Below are 19,914 nucleotides of genomic sequence, written 5' to 3' on the forward strand. Positions count from 1 at the left end.
AATAATAATGTTCTAATAATATAATAGTGATAACTGCTATATACACTGAAGAAAAGGAGTTTAATAAAACTTTGATAAAATAATTCCAATTAAATGTTTGATTAATTAAATATCCAAGTAATATTTAGTCATTATATTAATAATAATCATGATAACAGCAATTAATTAGTTAAACAGCTGTCAAATAATTACTAAGCATTATTAAATATTTGATTATACTCTTATAAAAATGTAATAGTAAATAGTATTAAATTTAGCCAGTAAGAAATTAATACTTATTTTAAGTATTAAAAGTACTGCTGTTAGTACTTTCAATACTCAAAATAAGAAATAATTGCTGGCCAATTTAATACTGTCCAGTATTACATTTTTATAAGGATATTAAATGAATATTTAATATTGAAATGATTTCACTAAAGATTAGTATAACCTCATCTAAACTTTATTATTAATATATTAAACTCTTTCTTCAGTATACAGCGCTGTTTAAAATTTGCGTTTCTGGCAGATGTTTTAAACAAATTTGCAATAAACAATTTCAAAAAAATACAACTTGTGAAAAACCGTGCAATATTATCTCGGGATGACGTTTATACAGTCCCATGCCTTTCGATTGCACGAATAGATCAATCCTCATGAATAAATCTTACTCGATTTACTTCGCAAGCGAGCATTATTGAACAAAAGACGAACGTTTGTAAGTAGATTGGTAAATATATGCATGTACGAACTGTGTGACGAACGGATCGCGGAGAAAGTAGGAAATGTGCTCCCCTGAGTAGACGTGAAGTCGCGTAGCAAATCGTCGCTCACTCGCGTATGGAAACTTGCGTAAAATAAAGGAGAAAATAATGTCTATATATACACGTCACGTTTCTGTTAATTATAGATATACTCCAAAGGGTGTGGCTGTTGAACGATTGAGGGAGATCCGAAGATTAAAAATGAATTTAAATCGCGCTATAATCTTTTGTGCGCTCCTGGGACGACCTTTCTCTGTCGGTGGATTAACTTCTTCTTCGATGCGACTTAAACGCGTGTGTTTATGCGTGCTCGTAATTTCAAAGTTCGCAAAAGAACGCTTTAAAACCCACGCTCTACTCGGCTAATTATGCGTTAGAGAGAACGTACGTGTAATTAAACGCATAGAAAAGCGACGGATTTAATCATAAACTTGCAGCACGCTCTCCCGATTATATACACGCAATAATCGGAGGTGTAGGAGATAGTATTTTCGGTCGGATCTATCGTTTTACACGTGGATTAAAAATTCGTCATTAGAGAGAGGGAAATTTGCCCTGTAACCCGTCAAATAATCGCTTTCTCTCCTCTATTTTCTATAAATAGGATTAATTCGATTTAATTTGAACGTTTTGATTTGCCGTATTGAATGTACTTTCATTTCGTCGTCTCTCTTCGTGGTCGCCCACAACGACGCGAAATAAATATCTTCTCGATCGTTTTTACGTTCGAATATCACCATGACGGAGAGAGAATAGGCGTTCCTACGTACCGGTCGTCTTCTTGCTGATAAAATGAAAGATAACGCCGCCGCGCCGCGCCGGTGCGACAAGTAGACACATCGTCGGGCTACTTCGCCCTCGAGAGAGACATAACTAAAAAATATGTTTTCTCCATGCGCGGGTGGGGAACCGCATGTCAGTACATAAAATGCATAATCATGCTCGCTTAGAATCTTTTGATCCTCTCCGTGTATAATGTATCGTAAATGGATGGCCGCGTCACCATTCGCGGATACTCGCTTTCTCCAGCAGTAACGTAGACACCACATCAATTCCATTGCGCTCTCCGCGCTTAAAGATTAACAGAATAAATCATTTGAAATATGAAACCGATTATTGAAATTATGTAAGTTGCGATATTGTAATTGAATAAATTAATTCTCCATATCACCAAGATGTCGTTCTTTAATTCGTAAAAAAATAAGATTGCAAGAATATTTGTTTATTTAATATTTTCCGTATTTTATAAATGACATAAAACAATTACACATAAAAATAGAAACTTTTTCTTGATATTCACAAAGTAAAAAAGAGTGTCTCTTAACATTAATAAAACGTAGAAACTGGCATAAATTAAAACATAAGTTTGCATCAACTTATTAACTTTTTGTTTATTTTGTAAAAATAATAATTAATAAAATATATTATTTTGGAAAAATTAGTAAAATCAGCATGATCAAGGTATGCTGTACTATTAATGCTACGTTCCTGAATAGAGAAAACTGCTACTATCTATTTCTCACGCAACATCTTGGACGCTGGATGATCTATATACATTGTAACGACTATGCTTGATGTCTACCCATAAATCTTAGTCTTCAATTAGATTATAGAGCAAAAAGAAATATGTAATATAAATTGCAGATTTTCTTACTATTAGATACAAAATTCGTAAATTGTAGATATGTTTGTAATAAGTATTTCAAAATCTCTTGTATTTAATAATATTAATTAAAATTACATTCATGATACATTCATATCAAACTAAGAGAAATCATTAGTATCAGTTTTTTTCTATCCAGAAACAGTAACTAATAGTACATCATGTATGTACATACCTTGATCATGTGAGTATAACACACGTACTTACTCTAGGAACTTAGAAGGGATTAGATATATTTCCTAATGTTCAAGTGAAAAGGTTTGACTTGATAAGATATATATTCCATTAGCTTTTGTTTTAAGAAACCATTAGTATTAAAGAATATATAGATAAGTTTGGAACTTTTTTCTTTTATTAAGCATAATGCGTCGTTTTGGCCCTATAAATAGGGTACCCTGAGACCGCAGCGGCAGTTCTCTGAGTATTCGCGTCCCGAGTTAAGCCTTCGGCACACAATACGATTTTTCATACTAGATCGCATACGAGGCATCTTAATACGAGGCATGTCCTGATTGACTCGAGTGATTATGTCACCAATCGTAAGCCAATGAGGATACGTAGTAAGACGCTTCGTATGCGATTAAACATGAAAAATCGTATCGTGTGTCGAAAGCTTTAGACGTAGTCTTAAAATAACCAAGTATTGTATTGTAAAGAATAGTAAAAATAAAGTTTTTTTTACATCAAGAAAACTCACAATTCTTACAGTTATAACTCATTTTATTAATTCTTTCCAAAATATAAATATATAATGTAAATATGTATAAAATTTTATTATTATTAAATATAAATATTACACATTTATGAATTATTTACAATCACTATAATAAATTTACACAATAAAACAATTATTATATTTATTAAGATGTACTCATACTTTCATAAATCATCGCTTTATTATAGCCGCACAACACAACTTTTTCTCCCGTAGGATGCCAATACGCGTCTACAACTAACATATTTTTAGATATTGGCAGAGAATTTGCGCCTTTTCGGGTCCATTCATACACGCGTGTACACTCGGACAACACGAGCAATCGTGGATAAACGGGACTCCACTTGATAGCTGAAGATGATAAAGTTACTGCATTAATATCGAAAAGCGCTGATCAATTTTTTATGACGTACCTGTAATGGGATTTTCAAGTAGCAAATAATCCAGATAATCCGTACAGATATCCCATATCCACAAAGTAGTAGGATAAAGCTCATGTTTTAAGGCCAGATATTGTCCACATGTGCTAAATTCAAACAGTTTTATTTTCGCCACCGAGAAATTGTCGTTATCGTCCTTCTTCCCAATTTCAATGCATATAGGACGTTCATGTATCTCACGTACTGCAATTATAAAAAAAATCTGGTGTTTAAGATATTATCTATGTTGAAAATACAATTAAATATTTTTCGTAGTAATACGTAACAAATTTCGCAAATATCGCTTACTTACAAACGCGTTCCTCGCAGGACGCAAAGCGTTTGTTAGAAACTTTCTCCGAATCAGCGCATTCCTTGTATACTTTTGTCAAGTAATTACATTCTCTGATTATTGGGTCCATGTATAACTTCGATAACGGTTGCCACGTGATGTAATTAAGAAGGATGATCTGAATATAGATTTTTAATGGCTGTAAGTACGCGCGACGAAAGCGAGATATAATTCTTATATCTTTACAGCTCGTATTGCATCTCCAGCAGGAAAAGGAAGAAAAAGAACGAAAAGTGGCAGTAATTTTATAGTGAAATATGCCAAGTTCAGTTGGTCCATCTGCATAGAATGCCAAGAGAAGATAATAAAGGACGAGATAAAAATATCAAAGAAAGAATATGAAAGTGAAGAAGCTATGAGATACGTTCTGGACAGATGGTATCACATGGAATGTTTCACAAAATTAAAACCGGACATGGAATATTACGGGAGTGGAGACAAACTTCAGGCAACACCAAGCAGCTTTCCAAAGAAGACCAGCAGACGCTAAGGACTTTGCTTTCCAAAATAACACAGGGTAATATGTTGCTGCCTCCTAAAAAGATCAAGGATGAACCCGAAGATGTAAAAGAAGAGAAGTTGATGGAAAAGCAAAATGACGAATTGTATTACGCTATAAAGGATAAAAAAGAAATGATCACATTGTTGGGAAAAAATCATCAGAAAATTCCACTCAATTAAATTAAATGTAATATCCCACACAGCACCGAAAGATTTCAGAAAGTTTTTAGAAAACTGTCAATGAAATATAAAATACTTCAAAAAATGTTTCAGATGCATGAAAGCGGCCATTTTATATATCTGAAACATATCTGAAACATTTTTTTGAAATATTTTACATTTTATTGACAGCTTTCTGAAAACTTTCTGCAATCTTTCGATGCTGTGTGGGTAATGTATAATATAGAGTGATTAAATTACCACTTCATTAAAGCCAATTACAGCCAACAGTTGTCCGCTAGGGATCCATGCGACATTTTCAATTCCTCTTAGCTCTTTTCCATAATTGCACGCAGATAGCTGTGTCATTTCCAACGGGGAAAACACCATCACATGTTTCTCTAATGCAGTGGAATAAACGATCAGCTTTGGCTCGGCGGGAGAGGAACACCATATGCATAACAATTCATCGTTCGGCGACCAGCGAATCCCGTCGATTCCGCGTAAACGATCACAGATAAGTTTCTAAAACAAAATTCATCAATTCTTTTAACTATGGGTGCGATTCTTTGATTGTCAATTTATAAAATTTATTCTTTTGATTGGTTAATCAAACGCTTCAAAGCATTTGTAGCGGCAACTTGACCGCAGCCCATATAGTCGAAGCATTGATTCAATTATTTCGCGCCAGTCCAGGGATATTCTACGGAATTTTTTTATGACTGACAAACGGGAAGCAGGTGTAATTTTATGTGTTCTTTTCAGTTGAACTTGTTGCACCGTCTATTTCTCCTCTTTTTCTGATCGACACTAAAGATATAAGAATATCTCTATGGCTCATGGCTCTATATAGAAAAAGAGAGAAAGAAACATAGGATGCAAAAAGTAGAGGTAAAAGAGATTCAGGATTCAGATTCTCGTCACAGTATAAGTATATATAGCGATTTTGTGAATAGTGAAACAAACAAGCTAAGGCTGCTTTCCTTTTAGGGAACACAATCAAGACAAGCATCGTTCTATCTTTTTTTATGTTTAATAAGTAACAAAGATAGAACGATACTTGTGTCGATTGTGTTCCCTAAAAGGGAAGCACCCTAAATATAGCTAAAGTAAAATTTGTTGTAATATTAAAAAAATGAGTGTTAATGGATATTCAACTATGCTGCTACACAATAAAAAGCTCAATTTATAATATATTGTAATTGTCAATAAAATATGTTATTTTTCTTTGAATATATAATTGGTTTTAATAGTTTAAGAATTTATATTGTGTGTAAGAATATATATATATATATATATATATATATATATATATATACACACATATAAAATGAGACTACAGTCATTTTTATTCACTTTAATATTTTTTGATTTTATAATGCCATTAATACGTTACTAAAATATAATGACATTAGGAATAAAAAATTAATCTACATATATTTCCACAAAAATTGTAATATAGTTATATAAAAATTAAATTAGAATTAATCTGATTTAAAAATACTTTGCGCGAGATACTACTACGTCGTCTCTTAATATTGTTCAAATAAAGCGCTTTCGTACAACCAGGAACATGGCTGACGATCACGTGATCGGTTACCACTTACATCAAAGGTGCCGACGCTCACTGTCGCTATGTATATACTTATACTGTGTTCTCTGTGATGCGATTTCAAGCCCGGGCACGCTCACGCACCATCGCACTCCCCCTATCCGTGAGGCACGCGCGCTCGGCTGCGATCGGCGTGAGCCGTCGCACACTCGGCTACGTTCGCGGCTGACTTCGTCCCTTTTTCCTCTGCCTCTTTCCCCATTTAACGTTCTAACTCCGAGGCGGTTACCGGCGTCTAAAAGCCTAAACATAATGCCAGGCAACAGGCAATAGGAACAAGAAATAAAGAAAGAGAAAAAGAGAGAAGATCTTTTCTCTCTTTTATTATTTCTGTTCCTATTGCCTGTTGCCTGGCATTGTGTTTAGGCCTTTATACCCACTCTAAATAAATCATTTATTAACCACTAGATGGACAGTTACGATACTTTTGAAATACACTTAAATATATTTCTCACAAGTACTGTTTGTTTATTCTTTACTATATATACATGCATCGAGAATTCTGAACTTGTACTGATGATAATATACAATATTAGTACACATACCAATATAAACATGAGAGCATAAATGGGGGTGATAGAGCCCTTTGGGCTTCTCACTCTTCCTTTCAGAGAATAAAGGTCGCTCTCCATTTTTTTTTATATCAAACATTTATAAAATTAGTTTTTCAGAAAAAATATAAAAATTAAGTAAGTATAAATTATTTTATAATTATACCAATCAAACGCGATTATTTTCTTATAATGAAATTACTGTATAAAATAAAACAGCACTTTTAAAAAACTTATTGAATTGAATTTCAAATGAAAAACCTAAAGACTATATATCCAGTGGCAAATAACTGATTATAATTACTAATACTATAACTTATATATAGTATTATAATTACTAAACTATAACTTATATATAGTATTAGTAATCATAATCAGTTATTTGCCACTGGATATATAGTCTTTAGGTTTTTCTTTTGTAATTCAATTCAATAAGTTTTTTAAAAGTGCTGTTTTATTTTATACAGTAATTTCATTATAAGAAAATAATCGCGTTTGATTGGTATAATTATAAAATAATTTATACTTACTTAATTTTTATATTTTTTCTGAAAAACTAATTTTATAAATGTTTGATATAAAAAAAAAATGGAGAGCGACCTTTATTCTCTGAAAGGAAGAGTGAGAAGCCCAAAGGGCTCTATCACCCCCATTTATGCTCTCATGTTTATATTGGTATGTGTACTAATATTGTATATTACCATCAGTACAAGTTCAGAATTCTCGATGCATGTATATATAGTAAAGAATAAACAAACAGTACTTGTGAGAAATATATTTAAGTGTATTTCAAAAGTATCGTAACTGTCCATCTAGTGGTTAATAAATGATTTATTTAGAGTGGGTATAAAGGCCTAAACACAATGCCAGGCAACAGGCAATAGGAACAGAAATAATAAAAGAGAGAAAAGATCTTCTCTCTTTTTCTCTTCCTTTATTTCTTGTTCCTATTGCCTGTTGACTGGCATTGTGTTTAGGCTTTTAGACGCCGGTAACCGCCTCGGAGTTAGAACGTTAAATGGGGAAAGAGGCGGAGGAGAAAGAGACGAAGTCAGCCGCGAACGTAGCCGAGTGTGCGACGGCTCACGCCGATCGCAGCCGAACGCGCGTGCCTCACGGATCCCAGTGCGATGTGTGCGTGAGGAGCGTGCCCGGGCTTGAAATCGCATACAGCATCACAGGTTCTCGTTGCCTTGTGCGTACATACAAAAAAGATAGCTACAGCTGTATCTGGCTGTATCATAACCAATCATAACCCGATAACCGGTGTAACCACGTGCGGGTTTAAAGCGTCCTCGCAAGTTTATCGGTTTATCGGTTTATTTGCGAAATGACGACGTGTTATACCGCTTGCTCGTGCAACCCTGTCCCTCATTGCGCCGACTGGGGCAGAAATGGGCTGCTCTGTTTCGGAACGCGAAATGCGATCGCTATTTACGAACCAGGCGCGCACATTGGCCGCGTGATACAAACGTTGCATGCGAACATCGATCGTATCACCACGGTACATTGGATAAAGCCGAGAAACGGCGCGCCAGAAACGGAATTGCTGTCTACCTCCGCGGACGGTAGAGCAATTATTTGGTCCCAACCAGCAAATCCACAAATTCAAGATAAATCGTTTTTTTATAATGGAATGTGGATTGCGGACAATGAAATTCGAATTCGCTCAGTTCCCCGAGGTGATGCGATTGTCTTCGCTGATTCTCTCCAATTATCCGATACTACGTTGAGCTATTATGAAGATTACCCTCCCAGTGTACAGTGGGGAAAAGTATTAATATGCACAGGCATGGTCACCGGCAGTGTAAAGCTATGGTTGAGCGATGAAGACAGACATTCCACGTACATTCAGTCTATAAGTTTTGAAAGTAAGCTAGCGATATGCTGCCGCTTGACATTCTTGCCGAATAGTGAATGTCCCCTTTTGGCTATAGCGTTAGAAGACGCTTCGGTTTCGTTGTATACTACAAACCTCGATGAGAATTCGATGTCAACAGGGGCTATTAAATCGAATACAATGTTTCAAAAAGTCCAGCGCTTGGTTGGACATGAAGACTGGATAACATGCATGGATTTCACTCAGGATAACAATGAAAATCTTTTTCTTGCAACATGCTCAAAAGATAGTATGATACGATTGTGGAAACTCAGCAAGGCTGTCAAAGATAGCGAATTGTCGAGTGACGAACTTAAACAGGAAAGTTATAGTTTTGTGGTAAATGACAGACAATATGATATTACTTTGGAGTCTGTGCTCTGTGGTCATGAAGGCTGGGTTTATGGTGTACATTGGTACCCTGTGAAAACAGATAACTATCAAACAATGAAACTACTATCTTCTTCGATTGATAAAACTATGATTATATGGGAACCAGTTGAACTTATGAATGGAATATGGACAGAGACGACACGCGTTGGAGAAGTCGGTGGTAATTCCCTTGGTTTTTATGGCTGCAAGTTTGGCCCAGATGGATCACATATATTGGCACATGGCTATCAAGGTTCTTTTCATATCTGGAAATATTCTCAACAAATGAACAAATGGCTTCCACATCCTACACCTGGTGGACACTTCTCTGAAGTAGTTGATTTGTGTTGGGAACCAAAAGGAAGGTTTGTATAAGTTTTAATGAAATGGCATAATTAGAAATGTTAAGATCATCAAGGTCACATTGTTATCCCTAAAAAGTTTATTTCTCAATTTATTAATTTTTTGAGAAAATTTCTGTGCCTCTAATGCTACAAAAATTTGATATGTTGAAATATTTCAAGTTATTATGATATCTTACAGGTTTCTTATCACAGCCAGTACAGACCAAACCACAAGAATTCATGCGCCATATAAAGGCGACGATCTTAAGGAGCTATGGCATGAGATTGCACGTCCTCAGATACATGGATATGACATGTCCTGTTTAACCATGTTAGCACCACACATATACGCTTCTGGAGCGGATGAGAAGGTGGTGCGCGTTTTCATGGCCACGTCGGCGTTCAGGAATCGATTGCAATCATTGGCGAATGTTGAAGATTTCAAATCCGTAAGAGCTCATAATGCTGCTGTACCCTCTCTTGGATTAACAAACAAAGCAATGTACAATGGAAAAAATGATGAAGAGAAAACAGAAAATTTAGAAGACACTGAAAATTTAACGACGTACGAACCACCCACAGAAGAGGAATTGATGCAAAATACCCTTTGGCCAGAAACAAATAAACTTTATGGGCATGGCTACGAAATATTCTCTATAGCAGCAAGACACGATGGAAAATTACTGGCTACAGCATGCAAATCAACTAATAAAGAACACGCGGCAATTTTATTATGGGACACCGATACCTGGTCACAAGTTCAACGATTAGTCCATCATCAATTGACTGTGACGCAAATGGAGTTTTCTCCAAATAATAAATATTTACTGTCCGTATCCAGAGATAGAGGATGGGCGTTGTTCGAATCTACGGATGAAAATTATCAGTTAGTCGCAGCCTGTTACGGCAAAGACAATCCACACACACGATTAATTTGGTGCTGTGCTTGGACGCAAGACTCGAATTATTTCGCGACTGGATCCAGAGATGGAAATGTCGTAGTATGGTCCCCAAATATAAGAAAAAATAATATTGTACCAAAGACTGTTCAGAAAGAGTGGAAGGAAGCAGTTACAGCTTTATGCTTTGTGCCAAGTCACATCACACAAGGATCTTACATTCTGGCTATTGGATTTGAGAAAGGACACATAGAAATTCAAAAAGTTAATATGGAGTTGAGCGATAAATGGGATTTGCTGTTGAGTTATGATACTGATCAGGCTCATCATTTAACAGTAAAGAGACTAAAGTTTCGACCTACCAATCATTTGCATAACTTGCAATTAGCAAGCTGTAGTTCTGATCATTCTGTTAAAATTCACAATATAAAATTGTCATTATTAGGACTATAATTTTTGCAAGAATTATAGATTTCTTCTGTAACATTGTTATTCTTATAAAATTTTATAAAAATGATCTTGTGATACAAAATACTTGTGTAATATAAATTTCAAGTAAATGTCTAAAAGAAAAGGTCTTTATGTTGTTTAATAACCTATTATTTTAGTTAGTCATACTTACTCGACTTATCTTCCAATTTTCAGTCTTATAAATCTCTACTGTGTCTTGACCTTCCTCTGTAACTATTATCGCTAGCCTCTTACCATTGAGACTAAAATGTAATTTGTCAAAGGAAGATGATTTTATGTTCTGTATGTATGATACGGTTTGCTCTTCCAAATTCCAAACGGATATTTGAATCTGTAAATATATCACACTTTGCTTTACATTAGCATATATAAGTTGATTTTCTTTTCTTATTTTTATAGTAAAATGTAAATTCAACTTATAAATGTGCTACACTTACATTAAAATCTGCTATAGTGAGAATGCATTTGCTATCTGGAGACCAAGTAACACCTTGCAAACCTGCACTGCCTTCAGTAAGTTTACATTTCCATTGGGGATAGCGCACAGAATATACCTGTATAATAGTCCTTTTTGTATTCGCACAAAGAATATATTCGCTGTTTAAAGACCATTCCATGTGCTGTAATGTAACCGAGATAAAAGATTGTAAATATCATTGTATGCTATTGGGTGCTTTCCATTTAGTAACACAAGCATAGTTCTATCTTTTTTTATGTTCAATGAGTAACAAAGATAGAACAATACTTTGTGTCACTAAATGGAAAGTACCCATTGAAACTGACAGCTAAGTGACGGAGGTTTAATCGAATCCTGTCGGTACAGCAAACTAACCTGTATCACGTCTACGAATACAAACGATTGGCAAGTAGCGAGAGTCTTCGCATGCTTTATAACCAAATTTGTTTGGAACGCCAGTGCCAGATACGCTCCATTCCTCGAAAAGTGGCATAAACGATTGTTTATGCGAAAAATTTTGTCTTCATTGGCGCTACCGGCCATCGCAAAACTTTTGAAAGCTGCGGTCACTGCGGTTTCCTCGGCAACTCGGTCAATGTCGCCAATTGTGACATTTTAAGCTTTAAGCCGTAAGAAACTGGCCAATCACAGTAGAGTTTTATAAGAATACTCGATTGTGATTGGTTAATCTCTTCCCCACGACTGTTGTCTACCGGATATTAGAACAAATGGTACTTTATCTTGTAAAAGACAGAAATCCAATCGGGTGAAGAAGAAGAAGAAGACGCATTCGATCCAGATATAACGACGAAAGAGACGTGAGTATCAATGACCGCGTTCAGCAGACACAACTATTGAGTACGCGCTCAGTGATTCTTTAATATGGTTGGTTAGATCTAAAGGTATTAACCAATCATATTAAAGAGAATCACAGCGCGGCCAATGAGTGGACGTTGGAGTACGAGCGGAGATTCAGCGGAACATACTTGCTCGCATGCTGTCAGGCTCGCCAAAGAGAAGGTTGTGAGATGAGAAACGGAGCGAGACAGAACGAGACTAACGAGAGTAGCGAGCGGTAGCGAGACTGACAGCGACTGACAGCGACACGTCGGGATGAGAGGGTGTGCGTTGCGTGCGGTGTGCAAAGCGGTAGCTTTGCCAAAATAAGATTACGAGTGTACGAGACGAGGGTCCGCGATTCCGCGCGCGTCCGTCTCGGTTGGATATCTTGCTCGCTCGTGACGACGAGGAGGGCGTGATGCCGCGATAACGCGGACAGGTTTCACTTGCTGTGCAATGACGTGTTCCCGCGCTTGGCCGCACGTTCCGCACGGAGTCCGCCTTTAAGGCTAAGGAAGCTGGGAGTGCTGGGACTGCTGGGAGAACAGCCGCTTCTCGACGAGAGTGGTCGGAGCCCCGGGGTTGCAGTACTGCGATGCCGCTGCGTGCCAGCGGTCCGAGGGTTAACGCGTTGTTCATCAGGGTCGCGATCGGTGGTTACGTATTTCTACCCACGCCGTCGACCCGGTGAACAGAATGGGCAACCAGAACGGATCGTGCTGGTGGTGCGTCAAGGCCGTCAAGTGGTTACCAGTAATCTTCATCCTGACGATCGTCGCGTGGTCCTATTACGCCTACGTCGTGCAGTTGTGCTACTGTGAGTACCTCGCCTGGATGTTTTCACAAATCTTTAGCTAGCTTTATTTTGTCGCCTGTTTCACATCATGTCGTAAAAAACGCGTGCTTTTAGACTCTCGTCCAGTTTCATTGTCTTTAGAGGCTTTTTCTTTCGCACATGATATAACTGAACAATCAGAGGTACCTTGACATCTTAATATTACACTTTTTTTCTGACATTTTTTTATCTGTGCGAAGATGTGATAAGCAGAGGTTAAATAAAACATTAAAATTTTATTCGTTATTTATATGTATATGTAATAAATACATGTATATATACAGCCATTTTACAAGTAGAAATCCTAAGCTTTATAACTGTGCCATGTTACAGAATAAGTCTTTAGCTTGGAAGCTTTATATTACATTATGATATGTTTGTTTCAGATACAATAGACAATTATGTTCAAAAAGGTTTGTATTATATTATCTTATTTAGGTTTAAATTTGTTTTTTTTTGCAATTTAGTTTTTTTTTTATTGTTTCTATAATTATAGCTTTTACTGTTGTTTATACAATGTTAAAGACTTTACTCTAATTCTGGGAAACAGGCCATGTTGCACATTTATCACCTTTATTACCTTTATGTTAACAGCTTTCTATCTGCTTTTCTTCCACATCCTCATTCTGATGTTTTTATGGGCATATTGGCAAACAGTGTACACAAATTTAATACCAGTGCCGGATAAGGTAAAAATTATCTGTTTTATAAATAATAATTTATAAATGATTATATGTCATATCTCATAGCAAATGAATTGATATATTTTTTAATCTTTGTAGTTTAAAATACCTGATGTTGAAATGGAGAAATTACAACAGGCTGAAACAGAAGAAACGCAAAGACAAATTTTAGAAAGATTTGCACAAGATCTCCAGGTTACTAATCGCACCATAAAAGGAGGTAATGATTACTTTTATTATTATTATTATTATTGTTTATTATTATATGATTCACACATATATTACACACACACATTATTAGAAGAATTTTAGACATATGTAAATATTTTTTTAGCTATGCGATTCTGTGAGAAATGTCAGTTAATAAAGCCTGATAGAGCACATCACTGTAGCGTATGTGGCACCTGCGTTTTAAAAATGGATCATCATTGTCCATGGGTGAACAATTGTGTAGGCTTCCACAATTACAAATTTTTCATGCTATTTCTGGCATATGGACTTCTCTATTGTATGTTTATTACCGCCACATCTTTACAATATTTTATACAATTTTGGAAAGTAAGTACAATTTTTTGTAGTGATCTTATATGAAAATAATTTATTTAAATTATTATGCCTAAATACAATGTGTTTATCAATAATTTGATTTTAATTTAAAATTTTTTATTAATATAAGCTTTTCTTTTGTAGGGTGAATTAGACGGAATGGGTAGATTTCACCTGCTATTCCTTTTTTTTGTTGCGTTGATGTTTGCAATCAGTCTTACCTCCCTCTTCTTCTATCATTGTTATCTCGTTGTGCATAATAGGTCAACACTAGGTAATTATTTCTTTAATATTACAATACTGATTTCTAATTTTTAATCAATACCATGTAATTCTATTTATAGAAGCCTTTAGAGCACCTATGTTTCGGACAGGAAAGGACAAAGATGGATTTAGTCTGGGAAAATACAATAATTTTCAGGAAGTATTTGGTGACAATCCGCGACTCTGGTTTCTACCTATATTTAGTAGGTATGTGCGTTTTTCATATCTTTAAATATTTTATACGCGATAAAATTGTGTAATTTATAATGTAAAAACCATTTGCACAATACATAATAACAACTATTATATTAATTTGTATGCTTCTAGTATACCATCTATCATAACTTTACCATTAAAAAAACAACTATGTGGTTTGGCATACTTAAATGAAATTTGAAATATGGTAACATAAGTACTGCAGGGCCTTGAATATAAAGTGTGAGCAATTCTGATATTTACAAAGTTTATTTTCTTCCAAAAAAGCAAAACAATCGCATGTTTTATGTGATACAATTTTAATAATTAATTTTCGATTAGTATTTTTCTATATATATTTCTACCTATAATTAAATGGAGAATGCTCCGATTATATGTGTGAGAATATTTTGTATATATAAAATATGGATATATTTTTTTAAGAAAAATTTTAATCTATATTATTGTAATAGAAAGAGATATATGTTAAAATTACTTTATTATATTTCTATGTTATAATACTTACACAAAGAAAAATCTGTTGTATGATTATTCATTGTATTTTATATTAAAACAAAGCAGGATGCAGATAGATTGTTATATAAGTTGAAGCTGTTTTCCATCTTCTGTATATAAAATGTTCCTGTTATCTGGAAAGGTTTTTTTAAGAAATGTGGATATAAAAATTTTTCATTTTGATGCACTGTTAGTATGTTCCGCAACTTTTGCACTTTTCAAATAATTTTTGTAAGCACTATATTTATTTGCACTTTTTGATCGATAAAAGTTAGTTGAATCAATATTTTTAAATTGGAGTGCTTGCATTGGATGTGTTCTAGTCTGGGAAATGGTGTCGTCTACCCAGTAAGATCGCAACACCAAGGCACACCCAATACTTATGACTCCATGGGCAGTACTCAGAACAGGTCAGCATTATAAAAATTTTAAACAAAATGCAATTAATTCTAATGCATTAATTCTTTACTGTGGAACTTATTTATTTCTTTATTAAAGATCTAATTAACATTAAGGTATATGTATTATAAATTTAAGCTTTGAAAAAAATTAAGAGAAATTTTCATTAGTTTTCTGTTATGTTTTTTATTTTGTTTTATTTTTAATCTATTCAAAATACTTTAGATTTTTGTCTATATTTTTTCTTTATTTTTTTTTAAATAGAGTTCCAGAGTAATGATAAGACCTTTAAGTGCTTCCAGGCTGCATGCAACGCATGTATTTTTTCGTTTGACGCTGACTATCACTTCTACAGCTGTTTCTATTTCTTAATTATTTTTTATAACTTGAGCTTTCTGCAACAGTTTGTCTGCAATGTCTATAAAATCAAATTCCTTCATTCTGCTTCTAAGAATATATTCTTTGCAATTGTGTTTGACAGCATTGACACAGTTTATAATTTGCGTATTTGTAATTTTTTGTTTTTTTAAACTTTTATTGAAATGTATTAAAAAAAAAGAAAATGATTTTTTAAGTCTCTGCAGTCCTCATCAAAAATATATTAATTATATACTGTAATATCTCATTTCTATAAAAATCTACTTGTTACAGAATGTACTGAAAAATTGATGATATTCTTCAAATGTATATAAGAGAAACTAAGAGACTGATTTTTGTGGTAAAAGAAAAGTTGCATGTCTTATATATAAATTTTAGTTAAAGACTAATTTGTGTAAAGTTACTATAATTATTGCGTAAAGTATTGTGCATCTGGTTCTTACAGACAATATTTGTAGTATAAAAGTGGTGTAACTATGTACAATTATCTTTTCTTTAGAGGAAGTTTCTTTCTTTTACTTATGATTCTTCCTTATTTAATATGAAATTAGTTACACAAATTAAACGAACGAAAAAATAAAAATAAAAAGAAGATAGTTACGCCATAAGAATTGTAGATATGTGGGGTAACATCAAGTAGAAGGTAGGATATGGCTTGCAGCTTTGGAGACGGGGTAAATTTTCCCGAGCGGCTGTGCAGTGAAGATACTCATACTTTGTTGGGCCCTGGCACCCAACAATGGGGTGATGAAACTGAATTTGACTCCCCATCTCCCTACATAAATCAGGTACTTTACAGACTTGATTCTTAGATCAAGACAATAATCTTGTTCAAACTGATAACGTATCAAAATGTCACTTTACACAGCAATCATTCCTTACAAATTATGCTTATGCATACACAGATATTTATTATTATTTAATAGTTTACATATAGCTGTATATAGGATCTATTGCAATTGAAGTACAGTATATTTTCCATGATTCATGATTGATTTTAATGACAGATTTTGTGACAAATTTGGAATCGATTTTTTTTTAACAAATATAATATATTAAGGTGTTAGTAATTGTTTAGAAATTATTAATCTTGTAAATAATTAATACTTTTAATTTGAAGTATAAATTATAACATAGTTTCTATTTAAATTATAAAAATTATAAAAATAATTATAAAAAAAAATTATAAAAATTAATTATAAGAATAATTAATTATAAAGATTTATAATAATTAATGATAAAATTATAACATTCAGAATTGGAAAGTTATTATAAGTGATGAACTGTCAACATTTTCTTTGAGGAAAATTTGATTCCAAATATTTTGATAAAAAAATTAAAATTAAAATCATGAATTGTGAGATGTATTGTTTATTCTCTCGGAGGACTTGGTATATTCTTCATATAGTGAATCAATTGATGTATTTAGACAATTTTAATTGTTATAAAATTTGTATTGTATTATGAATAAGTATATATATATTATTGTTATACACTCCTCGGTTAATAACAAACAATGATATATACATCCCGATAGTTAACTCAAGTATTCTTACTTTGTTGCTAAAAAAGGATATTTGTATTTATAAGAAAAAATATATTAAATCATCTGTAAGAGATGTCAGTTTCTTCATAAAAATAAAATTGTATTTATAATTATTCTTAATTTTATCCCACATTTACAGAATGCTCCTATCCTACATTTATAGTGCTCATCAATAAATGAAAACTATAATATTATGAGTTGGAATATATAATATTAAAAAATACAAAATTGTACAATTTGCACAATATTTTTTGCAGCAGTATTTCGATTAAACCTGTTATTTAGTGACGTGCAATCTATAATTACATTTATAAATACATTTTTTAGGTTTTTTACATTTTATGTATACCTTTAATATGAAGTTTTTTTATTATATTAATATTAATATATAAATAGGATTATAAAATACATCGCGCGTGCTACAAAAATTACAGTAAGTTTTTTTATTTTAGTACTAATAAATACTAAATATTATTCTTTTGCCGAGTGCTCCTGCTTTTCACAACACACTAATTCTGAAAACATTTCTATTTCTTGCTTTTATTTTCCCTTTTAATAATTTTAAGCCAAATTGATAAAACTGTTTGAAATAATCTACACTAACTTGTTCCATGAGACAATTTTCATTTATTTTAAATTATATGAAAAATATAAAAATAACAAGTAGTATGTACTTGCTTTAAAGTTTCTTAATTGAAATAAATTCTAATTTTTTTACATTCTTTTCTTCTTTCTTATATATATTATTGTATAGTATATACTTTTTAAACTTCATTTTAAGTAATTATTGACATGTAATTTAAATTTTATTTACAGTATCTAATTACACATACATTATTTGAATGTAAATATATTGAATGTAAATAATATATCTTTTTATAATATAATTCTACTGAATTTTTACTGATTGATCACAGGTCCACCATTGATCAAATGACATTGGTACAAGAAGCTACAATTTTGGCTCTTGGCGCTGGGTAATATTGTCTGTAGTTTCCTGTTTAAATAGTACAACTAATTTCTTACGCTTGCATGAACATATATATAAAATTCTATTAAAGATTGGGCGTTATTCTTTTTTTATTCTACATGATCTGAATTTCTATTTAATCTATATATTTTTATCTGGGTGTAATGAATACAAATTAATACCGCTTACAAGAGGAAGGTTTTTATGATTGTATTTATTTTGACAACATTTGGGAAAACTCTATATAAAGCATTTGGTTTTGTTTTTCTATGCTATGTGATAGCTTTTGTGTATGTTGCACTTTATTTTTGTCATAAGACAAGATTTTTATGTTGCTATAAAAATTTTTGGAGTAATTCTTTTGATACAATATATTCAAAATATTTTACAGCACTGCTGTGATAGGTCCTTCTGTTGATGTCGACCAACCCCTGATGGACATCACAGAATCTGTCTGAATAACACCGACAAATATGTATGCCTTCACACAATTGCAATTTTACTTTATGGTATTGTGATTGTAATTCAGAATATTAATTTACGTTTCGTGTTTCTTTAGGTTTTAATTCTCAGCGCTTAAGGTTTCATAGTTATTATTACTTGTTGCGAAGAAAATTTACACTGAATTGTCGCAGTCAACACAACAAGTATTTTTAACATTGCGATTTGTCCCGCACGAAGATACTTTGGCCTATATTCAGAACGTGCTTATAAAGATGTTAGGGTGTTCTTTTTCTATTTCAATCTTTATCGTTTATTAGACATAAAATAAGAATAAAATAAAAAAGCACGTTTCTGAATACTAGCCTTTGAATTAACTGTATTATATATATTGTAATATATACTTGGATTTATTGTTAAAAATATTGTTATAATTACTTGTAATTTTAACCATAATGTTTCACATATAATTAAATTACCGTGTAGTGTGTTATGTATTATATTGATGTTACTATGAATTTGTAATTGATCGAATGTAGATTACAAATTGTACTATAAAATGATGAAGAGTCATTGCAGTTCAATTCAGGGGATATTAACAATAATCTTCGTCAAAACGTATATACATATGTGCTGAACAAAATAGAAATTATAAAAAATTATGAATAAAAATTTGTTCATTCTTTATTGAACAAGAGATAGGATGATTCTAAATTTATAATAATTCTTTACCAAGATTTTTAAAAATAATATACAATTTAGAAATTTTACCATATAATGTTTAATTTAACTTAATATTTTATGTAAAATATTGTTTTTAAAAAGTGCATTTTAGCTGAATAAATTTACATCTTACATTAATTTGAGATTTGTTTCGATATCATTCATAAAATATAATGCAAAAGTTTATGCTATATTTACAAATCATATGACTGTTATTTTGGCTTTATTATACATAAGAATCATTCTATTATTTTTTAAATAGATACTTAAAATATTTTTATTCCATATTATACGGAATTTATAATTAAATATCGATTTTTCAAATATATAATAAAATATCTGTTGCGTAATATCATTACATTATGTAGAATAATGCTTGTACTTATATAAATACTTTTGATTAGTTTACGTATTTTAAAGGATATCAATTTTATAAATGAT

The 19,914-nt window shown here is 32.6% G+C and overlaps 3 protein-coding genes across 11 annotated transcripts; 2 read left to right on the forward strand and 1 right to left on the reverse strand.

Moving 5' to 3' along the window:
- Positions 1–3,160: 3,160 nt before the first annotated feature.
- On the reverse strand, positions 3,161–11,987 carry LOC105836842 (WD repeat-containing protein WRAP73). Its single transcript, XM_012681145.2, has 7 exons — positions 11,513–11,987; positions 11,118–11,300; positions 10,832–11,011; positions 4,814–5,077; positions 3,854–4,010; positions 3,535–3,744; positions 3,161–3,472 (listed from the first exon to the last, which is right to left on the reverse strand). Exons 1-7 carry the CDS (start codon positions 11,678–11,680, stop codon positions 3,267–3,269), a joined length of 1,368 nt encoding a protein of 455 aa, XP_012536599.1. The 5' UTR covers positions 11,681–11,987; the 3' UTR covers positions 3,161–3,266.
- On the forward strand, positions 7,800–10,787 carry LOC105836841 (probable elongator complex protein 2). The gene is made up of 2 exons (XM_012681144.3): positions 7,800–9,331; positions 9,510–10,787. The coding sequence occupies exons 1-2, from the start codon at positions 8,046–8,048 to the stop codon at positions 10,660–10,662; spliced, it is 2,439 nt and encodes an 812-aa protein (XP_012536598.1). The 5' UTR covers positions 7,800–8,045; the 3' UTR covers positions 10,663–10,787.
- Positions 11,988–12,218: 231 nt separating the features above from the next.
- LOC105836843 (palmitoyltransferase ZDHHC2) lies at positions 12,219–19,437 on the forward strand. 9 transcript variants are annotated; one of them, XM_012681149.3, is made up of 11 exons: positions 12,219–12,794; positions 13,199–13,225; positions 13,407–13,501; positions 13,595–13,715; positions 13,830–14,053; positions 14,186–14,315; positions 14,386–14,512; positions 15,340–15,426; positions 18,257–18,316; positions 18,701–18,784; positions 18,869–19,437. In XM_012681149.3, the coding sequence occupies exons 1-10, from the start codon at positions 12,674–12,676 to the stop codon at positions 18,765–18,767; spliced, it is 1,059 nt and encodes a 352-aa protein (XP_012536603.1). In that variant the 5' UTR covers positions 12,219–12,673; the 3' UTR covers positions 18,768–18,784; positions 18,869–19,437. The 9 variants fall into 9 exon arrangements, 7 of the variants coding, with proteins under 7 accessions (XP_012536603.1, XP_012536600.1, XP_012536605.1 ...); XR_004962434.1 differs by adding exons at positions 14,633–14,743; positions 16,455–16,581 and having other exon boundaries at positions 12,224–12,794; positions 18,257–19,437; XM_012681150.3 differs by lacking the exon at positions 18,257–18,316 and having other exon boundaries at positions 12,221–12,794.
- Positions 19,438–19,914: the final 477 nt, after the last annotated feature.

This window comes from Monomorium pharaonis, chromosome 3 (genome assembly GCF_013373865.1).
Source record: "Monomorium pharaonis isolate MP-MQ-018 chromosome 3, ASM1337386v2, whole genome shotgun sequence".
Classification (NCBI taxonomy): Eukaryota; Metazoa; Arthropoda; class Insecta; order Hymenoptera; family Formicidae; genus Monomorium; species Monomorium pharaonis.